Genomic DNA, 13229 nt, shown 5'->3' with positions numbered 1-13229 from the left:
TTTTCCTTTCTTTTCCTTCCTTTCCTTCCTTCCCTTCTCTCTCTTTCTCTTTCTCTCTCTCTCTCTGCCTCTTTTTACACAGCCGAGCTTATCAGTTAGTTCTTGAAGCAGCCACACTAGTGTCTTCAGATGCCTCTCCCTTTTCTTCCTCTCTGAGATAACTTATCATCCTAATGTCAGCATTTCCTTCTGGAAATCTTAACTCTTGAGTTCTCCTTTCCTGTTAGGGTTTTAGTCTAGGTACGTGTAGCAAAACCATTTCTCTCATTTACTACTGAATCATCAATATTTAATCCACTTCCTGGAACACACTAGGCTCAATAAACATTTGTTTAATGAAAAAGTAAACATTCTCTGTAATTCCTTAATTTTGACTTCCTAAAGCTTAGGGCATACACCTGACTATGTCGTTATACTCTTTCTCAAGTATTAGAGATGGCACACACTTTCTTTTAGTGTTACCGTTAATTCTTCTTTACCAATCAGGTCTTTTTTTTTTTAATAAGTTTAAGTTATACCTTAGATAGAAGTACTTGATTCAGCTTTCACCATCTTCGGAGATATTACTTATTGATGAACAATAAAGAAGATCCGTGCATATAAATAAACATTTATATTAAAACTATATTAATATTTATTATACATATCACATAACATATATTAATTGATAAACCAGCATCACAGTTACTAGAATGCACTCTTTTATAAAAATTCTCCTATGTATTGTGTTCGGGATTTTTGACTTCCTAATAAAAACGCATATAGAAGTATCTCACATAAAAACAAGGAGTACCTCACTATACAAGAACTAGCTTTAAAAAGAAAGTATTATAAAAGCAGAGTGGGGTTAATTGACTTTTTTAATACCCATCTTCGATCTGATACTAGAGATGCCTAACTACTTTCTGAGAGGAATGTCTGATGTGTATGAAAGGGTTATATTTAAAATGTGACCCAAATATTTACCTTTGTTGACATGAGAAATCAGTGGATTTATAATTTTCTTCAACTGTAGTATCTACAAATATTTTCTGTCTCACAACAAATTTTGAACAAGCAATTAACAAAAACTAAAACTGCTGAATCACAGATTTTAAAAGAAAATTGGTCGATTTATTTATCGTCTTGATTTTAGGGATGACTGACATGCTTTTTTTGAGAGTCTGCAAGACATGGAATGTTAACAACCATCATTGTCAAGAAACCTCCTAAAATTTTGCCCGAAAGCCTCATGCATCACTTTAAGCTCATTTCCTCTCATTGAACAGAGGCAAGACAGCTGGCCAGCATCTTCCATCTGCACTGCCCTCAGTCTTCTCCTGTGTTACAGAACACCCTTCTGAAATGGGAGAAGGAGGCCGATTTGAGACAGGAGAGAAAACTCTAAAAAAAATATTGTTGTGGAAAATGTTTTAAAGTTAACTTTGAATGGGGCTATATAGATCAGGTCAATGAATGGGCCAAAATACTGAAGTACTATCCCTAGAATAATTCAGACTAATACTTAAATAGTATTACTGGGTCATAAAACACCAGGCCAGGAAATTAAAGATGTTTATTCCTCATCAAAAAGTCTTTGAATGTAACCCTCTGGCATACTGCCAACAAGGGCAGATCTTTGGGGGAAAACCCTATGCCAAAGGCCAAAGAGGCAGCTGTGTTATTCAGCTCCTGAGAGCTTCCAACTCAACACCCACACAAGCTCAATTATGAACAAATTAAAGGGATCCAGACTGAACACAGTAATTCTGGTAATTTAAGTAAATAGAGGAAAGTCTACAATTAGTAGGAAAAGATTGATTTTCTGGAAAACCCAGAAAATGACACCCTAACCCCTTTGAATAAGCATAGTTGCATCCAATTATTTAAAAATAAATTTCCTTTTATTCATCATTTTAATCATCCCTGATCTGACTTAAATGTGGCTACATGCATGCCAGCAAAAGTATCTACAAAATATTGAGGCAGAATAGTCTTAAAAAAGCTCTACAATGGATATACAAGAATTAATGACACTGAATAAAATAGGATCAGAGTTTTAGACCTATGTTTTAGAGCACACAGATAGTGTTACTCATTTCTACCCTTTTCAAGTACAGAGAAAAATTTAGAGCCATTCAGAAAGAGTCAAAGATTTAATATTGGGAAATCTATTAATATAATTCACTGTATCAATAAAATAAAGAACAAAATGCATTCTGTATAGATCCTTAAAAATCACTTAATAAAAATCAACACCCATTCCTGATTAAACAAAATGAGCAAATAAAAAACTTTTTAAGAAGCTAGGAATACAAAGAAGCTTATTTAACCTTATAGAAACATTCCTATCAGGAACTATCAGCAAACATCATGATGGACACACATGTGTGTGTGCACATACACCATAGAAGCATTCCTGTTTAACTTTTAAATTTATTTTGATAAGCTAATATGAAGTTAATGTGGGAGAATAAATGCATGTGAAGAATCAGAGTAATTTTGTAAAAGAAGAAAAATCAGGAAGATCATCCTACAAATTATCAAAATACAATAAGATAGCATGATAATTTATAAAGGGTGACACTGTCATGGGACAGACTAATATATCAACAGAACAGCATGTCTAGAAACCAACCGATGTATGTAAGGGAATTTAGTATTCAATGTGACTGCATTCTGAATTACTGGGGAAAGGATGCAAAAGTCAGTAAGTGTTATTAATAATTTGCCTGTTTCTGTGGAGAAAAAATTTCCCATCTTATAAACCATGGATAAAAACATATTATGGATTTCTGTACATTAAAAAAAAAGCCTTTAAAAGCACTAGAAGGAAATTAATGAGATAAGTATAAAACCCAAAAGTCATGAAGGAAAAGATGGAAATCTCTGACTATAAGCCAAAACCCTTTTTAATAGTTAAGAATATCAGGCTTGAACTAAAAAGGCAAATAATAGATTGCAAGAAATTATTTGCAACACACGTAATAGTCTCAAGATGAAAAAGAATTAACAAATGGAAACAATGGCAAAAGATGAGAATAAGCAAATTGTAGAATAAGAAATACAAATAGATTCCTCTAATCCAACAAAAGCAACAAAACTAAAATTCTCAATTAAGCCCAAATTTGATCAAAAAGGAAAAAGTAAATTATAAATCAAGATTCAATCATATAACATAATACCACACAACTATTATAAAGAAACAAATGTGATATAGACATGTACATAGATGGGACAGCAAATGCGTAGTGTGCTTTCTAGAAGGATATACACAGCAAACTATTTTAACATTATGCTTGTGTCTGGAGAACAGGGGAAGGTGATGGGGATGAGAACACTTTATTATTTTTTTTATAAGGAGTGTCTGTCTTTGGAAAACTTAAGTGAACATAAGTAAATGGAATCCACTCACTTTTAAAATAATTTGAGCATATGAACAACGACCCATTAGTATGCAGGTTAAAATACTTGCTTAAACTCAGCAGCAAAAATGAAACAAACAAAAACAAACAAAAAGGTACTGATGGGGCCTGTTAGCCTTTGAAGATTCCTATAAACTTTAAAAAAAAGGAATATCCAACATAAATTAATTACATAATAAATGGGAGGGCTTTTGTTTTGTTTTGTTTTTTTGGTTTTCTTTTACTTTTTGAAAAATGGATCTTAACCCTGCTGAAAGATTACTGCTGTAAGCATAGTCATCAACCTATTCAGCAAATTCCTTATATTGGCTTAATGCTATACACAGAAAACTAAACTACTCACAATATTCTTTTCACCTAATCAAATAGGAAAGACACAGTGTTTATCATTCTGGTATCATCTGAGTTTATTTACCGAGAAAATCAACACATTTATTGAGCTCACTCAATTGTTCTGGGGACAGAGGTTCAGAATTGTCCTAGAATATTGACCCTTAGAGCCTCTGCAAGACTGTTAGCTTTAAATTGGCATTTCCTGGAAGGGAACAAACTCTGATGGTTACTTTAAAAATGTTTTTACAGCATATTTTCCTGCTTCTGCTTTATGGTGAATTTTTTTTTAGCCGATGCTTTTAGTTTGGCACTTCTGTCCTGAAGAAAATGGCTCATGACCTCTGCTCAATTATGTAAGTTGAACAATCATCCCGATTATTGTTGTCATTTATAGAATAAATACAATAAAACGCAATGGGTGACTGTTAACCATACATATGTTACAAGGGCTATTTCAATTTAAAGGAGAAAAGTTCTCAAAAACAAAGTTTTCAGTAACAAAGAATATATAAAAAAATGTTTCTAGTTCTGCCTTAGGTTTTATTTTGACCGATTCGACAATATTTTTTCTTCCTTAAATTAAAATGGATGTATTTTTAGCTTTGCAGAGATTTCTTAGAACCATACTGCTGGCTACTGCTTCTTTTAAAATTAAATGAGAAAAACAGTAACATATTGGTCCCCCAAATTAAGAGCAGTTTTTATCCATTCATCTTCTCCATAGAGAAATTGGGAAGACAGAACAGGAAATGTTTATCAAGCACTCTATGAAAATAAATTGCCCCTTAAATTATTAGTAATAACCTATGTAACTGTCACACATTATTCCTTTGTTTTGTCAAAGATTCACACTGGAGAAAATACCCCTTCCTGACCAGTGCTTAAGACAGCTTCCTTGTTAAGGCTTTCTATCTGTCTTTCACTACAGGTGATTAGAGGAAATGTATCCCAGTGATCTGTTTAATTTATAGAAAATAGAATCAATTTCTCTTGTTTCATCATGATTGAACATTTTTCTGAACTCCTGTAAATGAGTTATAGATAAGCACTATTTATCAGATTGTTTTATGGAACATGCAGTTTTGATTATTCTATTTTCTTGTCGCTACTAATGAAATATGCAATACGCCTCAAGAAAAAAAACATTTGCAAAGCTTGGCCTCTGAGCATGCAGGAAGCAATAAACATTTTGCTGAGAATTTATTTTGCACCCACTCTCTTCTCTAATAGTTCTCTCTTTCCAAGAGCCCATGGGAGGGCAGCAATGTCCTTGGGTATCTGAAATGTCTTGTGGGGCCCCACGTTCCAGGGCCTGGAGAACGGCATTTGCAAGGGCCTTTGCTGTGCCCTGGGAGCCAACGGTCACCTAGAAATTCTCTGCAGGGCTCAGAACCTCACTGAAGTTGCTCAGGCACAGACCCAGAGTACCCTGACACCCTCTATCTGGCAAACCTAAGCATCCTTCTTGTTTCCAGTGTCACAGGATTTTGAGATGGGCATTTAAAGAGATGAATCCTGTGTTGCCATCCCTATGCATCGCACATAGAGATGGAAAGCCTTGTAGAAGATGATTCATTTAACCACATTATCTTACAAGGCCCTGCAACAGGAAAGGTACCAAATGGAAGCGAGAGGACAGATACAAAGGCAGTTGAGTTTAAAGATGCTTATGGCATTCAACTCCTCCGGAAGGAATAGTCGTATTTTTCTGACCTATATGGACCACTTGATAAAAATAAGTCATTTATCTCTCTTTTAAATAGGGGTAATTACAATTAAGTGTGTGAGAGAAGACAGGAAGATAGGATGACCATTATCCCATCCTGCAGGCTTCAGCAGACCTTGCCCCCTAAGGTTGGAATTGAAGAAACAAAAGCAGGGCATTTTGGAAGATAGATGAGCTGAGGCTGGAGAGCTGACCTGGATGTCACCTCACCCTCACTTACCAAGGTCCATGCTCTTTGAGGCTTTCAGATTCATTGATTCAGGCTGCCTGGCTGGTGTCACAGATCTGAAGTTGATGTGCTGATCTGGAAAATATACTGCTGAATCTACCCCAGAGCTGCGGAAAAAAAGCCATAGACCGTATTTAGGTTTAGAATAAAATCTTTCTCTCTCTCTCTCTTTTTTTTTTTAAAAGGAAGCAATTCTCATTTTGAACAGAGTCCCTCATCGCTCTTTCTGCAGTTCTTGACCATGCTTTTTAAACCAATTCTTGAATCTCAGGTTTATGAGATGTAGCAACTCTGTTTTCATATGTTTTATCGCACTCTACAATTTAAATAAAATATTCTCTGGCTAATATTGTGTTTTCCTCTTCACTGATTTCCGCTAATTGGGATGCTGCAGTACAATATATAACTTTAAGTGTGTAAGGCAAGCATGGAATACATTGGCACTTCAAAGGATGTCGCCAGATATTAGCAAAGTCTATAAGCAGGTTAACAAATTTCTGTGGGCTAAGCATGTTCTTCCTTTAAAGATAAGTGAAAGGGTATATCCTTTAGAGAAAACCACCCCGTTGAATGACTGATGGCTGCAGTAGTTTCGTTTTCTACTATTTTAAGGTCTATTTTCTAAAACTAATGTTAATGCAGAACAAACAGTCTGCTCATCAATAATACCAAAAGAAAATAACAGGAAAGGCACAGCTGACAATTTAGACACAAGATACATCAAATGTCCATTATAAGCTTCCTAGTACTTGTAGTCAATCTCAAAGAATTCCATTTCTGCTGAATGTTGTATTTATTTTGGTTGAGGATGGAGGGGATTATATAAAGGAATTACATATGTTTAGAAAGTAAATATGGTAGCTCATTTCTACATAACTTTATCTAATTTTAAATACAGTGAAAACTCAAATCAAGTATCCTTAGTAAATCTGAAAGTACTGACACTGAGTTTTTCAAACAGTTGGGATTTGACACTATAAATAATAAAACAACCCCCCAAAATAAACAATTATGAATGAGAACCCTTCTAAAATGTATAGGGGATCTCAGTTTCTTAATCAAATATACTAAAATAAGTTTAATCTCTTCTTGAAACTCGTTAGTCATTCATAATTAATATTGCCTCTGAGCAATATTAAAATTCATATGCAGCTATAATAACATTGCTGAATGAATGAATGAGCCTCTGTTATTTTTACATAGTGGGTAGATTTAAGAAGTACCTGTGACAGGCCAGCACAGCACAGTACTCAAGAGCACAGATGCCAGAGCATGTCTGACCAGTTCTAAATTCTGGCTCTGCTGCTTACTAGCTATGGGACGTGGGCAAGTGATTGAACCTCTCTGTGCTTCAATTACCTTATGTATAAAATGGGTAAAGTAAGCAGGATAGTGTCTGCCAGGAGAGGATAGTGTCTGCCACAGGGTCAGTTCTATAGAAGCATTTAGGAAACAATTGAACAGATAAATAGAATCGCTTTTGCTTCCCAAGTCACCGTAAGTTTCATTCAGCTCGTTGAGTTATCTAGGCTTTTAACAATTTCTTTGACTTGTTTTTTCAGCCTCTCAATAGGCCTGTGACCAAGAGCCTTTCTCTGCTCCTATTTAGAAGGGTAATGTGGTGTGATGGTTAGGGCCCTGGACTTGACAGTGAAATGTCAGAGTCCATTCCTTCAGTTTTCTAGTGCATAAAATGGATAGTAATAGTAATAGAACTTTATAAATTTCATTAAGTTGTTGTAAGAATTAAATAAATTAAGATTTGTTAAATACTGACTCTAGTGCCTAGCACAGAGAGTTCAATAAGTGAGCTATTGAACCTTATCTTTACTTCTGTAGGTTAGAGTGGTCTTTGAATAAGAAGAGCCTGAGGCACGCTCTCCAGTGAAGAAATTATACTTGTTTTCACAAAAATTTTTCAAGAAGTTTAAATCTACTCTTTAGAATTATAGCTGTTTTCTTATTTGTTTGTTCAGTTATTTTTTTTTTTTCTTTTTTTTGCTTCTTTCTTATTGTCTGGCTACATTCTCAATGGATAAAGCCACTGATATATAAAGAGGATTAGCTGTAGTATCAAGTGATGGTGAAATATGCCAACTGTGAACAAAAATCCTTGACCTACTAATGCTATTGACACTGATCTAGCATAATAGCAACACTCTAATTGTTTCAGCCCATTTTAAGGATGAATTCAGAGATGCTACTGTGAACATGAGCTTCTCCTTGAGCCTTGATGTTTGGAAGCACTTGCCTTTAAATGTGTTATCTGACCTTTATTTGCACTTAGTTCTTCATCTTTTGATCTCTTGTGATGATGTGGTTTTAGTGTCAGAAAGACTCATGGCCTTCATAGAATCACAGACTTTAAGAGCCAGAAGGCATTAAAGGTCACCACATCTAACTCTTCATCTTATAGATAAGACACGGAGGCCTAATAAGAGGATGATGTTCCAAGGTCATACACAACAGCTGGCCAGTGGCAAAGCCAGGACCAGAACTGTGGGGTCTTGAACTTTTCTCTCAGAGCCACAAGAACTTTTGGTGAGTAAGCCTGGGGCACAGGTTATTGCTGATCTTGAATCCACAGAAATCAAAACTTTCCCTGTTAGTGTAGATTTGCTCACTCTATTATTCTGCTTACATTTTAGGTTAGCTTTGGTTTCAATAGAGTGGTGTGTATCATGAAATAAATGAAAACCGAAGAGTCAATCAAAACAGATGCCATACGTTATAATGAAAGCCTTTAGGGAGGAGGTTTAGAACTAACATGAATATTCCTCATTAAAGCTTAGGCGACACTGCATTTAAAGTCCTCTGCTCAAGGCAGACTATGGGAATCTACCCAAATGAGTAACATACTGGTTAACTCGCTTCACCATCTTAGACGACTTTACCAAACCAGGCATTAGTTGACAAATTAAGAATAAGAACTCAAGTTTCCAGACTCTTGGGTAACAATTATTTCCATCTCGAAAAAGAAAAAACAAACAAAAGCATACACACAAGGTGGCAATGCCACTTGATGCAATAACATCAAGTAAAGACCTCTCTAAATAAATAAAAAGCTGCTTTATACATACACATGTAACAAATACTCATACATATGTATATAGATATGTATATCCATATATGCATATCTACATATATGCCTGAATGTGTCCATTAAATTAATCATACTGATATACAAATCTGCTACCATTGTTTTAAATGTGACCAAGGGTCCGCTTTGAAAACCTTCCATAGAAGGATCCTTCTTGTAACAGTACAAAATAGAAATAAGGCAAAATAAAGCTGATATCAGATTAGTAGGTATTTAAGAAGGGCAGTAAACATCATGGGATTAAAGGCATTGTGAGCATATAATGCACTTAGATAATGAGTGTAGTATTGGATTAGTTAATGTGAAAATATTTTAAACATGTAAGTTAGGTTAGTAAAATAGTTTGCAATTTTATGCTACATATTGAAAGTTTCCGAAGTGAGAGAGTGACACAGTGATTAACTATAAAATGTGCCATATTTTAATGTTGAAGGGAGTTAGCATGGCTGAGTGGTCTGCAGTGGATACTGTGGGAGGCTGGAAGTTGACAGCGGGCCAAAGACATGTCTTAGATAAAGGCTGTGTTTTCAGCATGAACAACCAGGGAATCTATCAAATAGAAATGATACTCAATGTCAAATTATGCTGCATAATGAATAAATAAGGGTAGCATGAAACATATGCCAGTGTCCAGAATGTGGTGACAAATCAGGAATGTGAAAGACATATAAAATCCAGCCATGAATGTTCAAGAACTGTCTGAAGTAAAAGCAGGGGAGGAAGATTTCGAGGGGCTTGCAAAAAAAAATTATGTCTGAAGTCTCAGGTGTCAATGAATAGGCTTCAACAACTGGCTACTGTGAGTGAGAGTAGATGCAGGTCATGTGTGTGTGTCTGCGTGTGCGTGTGTGCATGTGTGAATGTGAGCAAGCAAGCGAGAGAAATGAGAGAACCAAAAGGGAGAGACTTATGAACATGTAGAGAATAACCAAATATTGTCTAAACTGTTAATAAGATTCAACAATATTCTGTCTGCTGTTAATTTGCCTTAAAGTGTCCCTAAGATATCACAATAGAAAATATATTTCCGTTATGTTTATTTACTTTTTTATTTGGACGTACATATTATAAACTTTTATTTAATAATCATTGACATAACAGTGCAAATAAGTTCAGTAAATTCCTGATTTAATTTTGATTCAAAGTACAGGAATCGAGTTTGCTACAATTTGTTTTATTCCTCATGCAATACAGTTTTCTGCTTCATAAAACTGGCTCCATCACTAAAGCACCACTGTTCCTTTTTAGAGGATTTTTAACTATTTTCTGTTTGTTTGTTTTTTGAAAGATAGGACAGCCTCCCAGCCTCCTTTGCTCAGCCATCCATACTTCCTCAAGTTTCACACATCCAACTCCACTGCTGCTGGTCACCTAGGCAACACAGCAGCTTGCCGGATGGAGCAGGTTACCGGATCCCAGGAGGGAGAGAGTTTCGAAGCTTTAGATTTGTTCCTTCTACCTCAAAAATGTCTTTGGTTCTGTCCTTTCCTCTCCAGCTATGCTGCAGCTCCCTTCATTCAAGCCCTTCTTTTGCCTGTCCCCAGACTGATATCCTTGTCTATGGCTTCCTCCCTCCATTCATCCTCCACAACAGAACTCTGCTCAACTTGATATGTCACCCAGGCTTGAAACCCCTCAATACTCCTCCACTGCTCTCCGGAGAAGCATGGTGCTCATGGAGTATGGCAGACAATGCCCTTCTCATTGATTCTCCCCGCAAAGAGCATATGCTTCAGGCATACTGAACACACTTTGCATTTCCCTCTCCCATCGCTTGGTTTTCCTAACCTCAGTTGCCCTTCCCACCACTTCTCTGCCCAGTAAGCTCCTTTCTGCTCTTCAAGGAACTGCTTCAACACTACTTCTCCTGTAAAACATTCCTTGATACCTGCAGGCAAGAGTCAGTGGCTCATTCCTCAGGGCTCCAGCGTTTTGTATCTAATGCTCAGCAGGCTGCTTCCTAATCATCTGTGTGTCTGTCTCCTCAAGAGGAGACTGAATTCCTTGTGGGCAGGGATGCTTTCCAGTTCGTCTGAGTACTTTCTGCAGTGCCTAGCTCAGAGTTCCAGAAATACCTCTGAATAGATGAGTGAGGGACTAAATGACTCAATCGAATATTATAAAGTAGGAAAGAAAAATAAAGCCTGAGAAAATGACATACTATAGATTGAAAGGAGATTATTGTTAGTATTTAATCAGTAAAGTGGTGAGAACAGAAAGCCTAAACACAAGTGGTTAGGAAGGAAGATGCGGGAAAGGAAATGGAAGTTACCATATCAAACCATGTAACGAAGACTGACAGCAGTGAGGGCCAATATAAGCTGTTTTTCAAGATCATGCAGGAAAGAGCTTTACTGAAAATGAAAGGAAAAAAAAAATCTGTGGAAACACTGAAGCACTCAAAAAGGCAGTTGCTAATTCGCAGCAATTCTATCTCTGTGACATCTCCTAACTGCCTCTCTCCCTGAAGGTTTCTCATCCGAAAGCTCCTCCCCACCCTCCACAGCACACGTTCTCAGTACCTTTCACTGCAGTTGCCTCAGAAGGTATCTAAAGTCTCTGGCTTCCAGTAGATATTAACCTGTCTCCATTTACTTAAACCTTGTTACACACAACTGAAACCTGGGTCATCTCATGCTACTGTCCGCTGAAACCCTACAGTAAGATTCTACTATCGAATTAACAAAATCTGTAGTTCTTATTCTTGCACCTGGCTTTACTGTCTGGCCAATCAGCCATGATACAAATTGCACAAATGAACTTACTTTCTTACCTCTGTGCTGTTCCTTCTACCCTTTCCTGTCTTTGAAATTCCCTTCCTTCCTGGGCTCATCTCATGTCCATCTCCTATCCATAGTTTATGGTTCAGCTCATATGCTACTTTTTCCACAATGTTTTCCCCGCTTCTCTATCTGGAAGCATTCTCCCCACCTTAGACATCCAGACATTTTGTCTACACCCATCTGAACCTTGCGTTCTAGCTGTTACTTTTACCTACTAGCCTACCATCTTCTTGAGGGTAGGGTTTACATCTGATTCACCCTTGCACTATCCCAACAGTTTGGCACATAGAAACAGGATAAATGCTAAAGTAGAATACATAAAATTATTTTTTAAATGGATATTTTAATGCCACCAATCTGCCAACTTTGATTCAGGAGGCACGCAAAGGAAAAGAATGAACAAAATTACATATATCCAGAATTTCTTTCAAGAAACCCCCAGAGATACTGATCTAGAATGTTACTGTGATTATCAATCTCGCTCATGAAACTGCATTTGAGTAAGATACCTGACTTCAAAAATGTAGGAATTAGACATAGCTAAATATATGTAAACTTCCAGCTAATAAAGTTAGCTATCTTCTTGTTGTGTTGCATTATTTTTAGCAGATTGTAGTAAAAAGTATAATAGGAATAACGCTGGATTGCTGCAAGAAAAATGAAAAAATTTCACAGCATTATCATGGGACATAGAATGGAATAAAACACAGTTTTTAACAGCCATAATAAATACAGAAAATAGCAAAGGAGCAATTTAATGATTTTTAAAACTCATCAGAAGAACAAAATCTATGAATTCCACTAGTCGAATGGTGTGTATGCTTAGTAAATCTCTTTCTTTCTCATGCTTGTGTGAGTCTAAAAAATATTGATTTCTTTGGTTTCTATTACAGAATGGATATAAGACTGGGCACTCTTTTCAATATTTTAGATTATATATGGTGCTGCTTTAATTTTTAGATTCCATTAACTTTCTTGGAACAGCTATTTTTAAAATATCTTTAAGGTTTGCCAATTACAAATGAAGGAGAAAAACCTAAGCTATATGTCTTCTCAGTTTTGTTTTATACTTTCCCATATAACTTTTCTTTGAGTTCTACTGTTCTAATTTTTAACTTGGTAAAAGAAAATTCAACAATTTTCCTAAATATTTCATAATAAATGATGAAAAACCCCAGGAAGCGAAATATGAACCATTTAAGCTATTAACGCTGAGCAGCTTTCAGTGTGAAAGAAATAGCTACTACGAGATTTCCATTCTGGAAAGAAAGAAAGGTAAAATAAGGTTGCTGGGTTTTCCCAGGAAAACCATAACAAGGAACATTTATGATCTGTCATTTTATCAGTACCTGTGGCTGTAATCTTCAAGGCCCAATTCCAGAATGGGATGTGGTGGTGGAGAAGGTGGTACTTCGCTCTCAGCCCATTCGTCACTGGGAAGCAGTGGCTCTATAAAAAGAAAACAAATGAAGCTGTAGTAAACTGGAGGTGAAATCGTTCAGTGCCTGGTTTTGTTTCAGTCCGTCTCTCAGACACAATTTTCACCAACATATAAACCAACCTTGAAATAAATAAGTCCTCGTATGGAACCAAAGGGCTCATATGAGAGCTAATGCAGCCTATGTGAAGAAATCTAAGCCTGCTAATATGTTTT

General features: G+C 36.2%; 1 protein-coding gene across 10 annotated transcripts in view; it reads right to left on the bottom strand.

Annotated features, from left to right (window-relative positions):
* Positions 1-13229, bottom strand: part of PARD3B (par-3 family cell polarity regulator beta) — a 901201-nt gene that overhangs the window by 341217 nt on the left and 546755 nt on the right. For all 10 annotated transcript variants that reach the window (XR_005649078.1, XM_039844925.1, XM_039844928.1 and 7 more), the window contains 2 exons: positions 12925-13024; positions 5684-5799 (listed from right to left, as the gene is read on the bottom strand). Coding sequence is in view for 9 of the 10 variants with exons in the window: in XM_039844925.1 (XP_039700859.1) it covers positions 5684-5799; positions 12925-13024 (216 nt within the window). In the remaining variant the exon portion in view is untranslated. The remainder of the gene's footprint in view (positions 1-5683; positions 5800-12924; positions 13025-13229) is intronic.

The sequence above is a fragment of the Pteropus medius genome, unplaced genomic scaffold, assembly GCF_902729225.1.
Source record: "Pteropus medius unplaced genomic scaffold, Ma_sr-lr_union100, whole genome shotgun sequence".
In the NCBI taxonomy this organism is placed as follows: domain Eukaryota; kingdom Metazoa; phylum Chordata; class Mammalia; order Chiroptera; family Pteropodidae; genus Pteropus; species Pteropus medius.
This window is presented reverse-complemented; position numbering and strand designations above follow the sequence as displayed.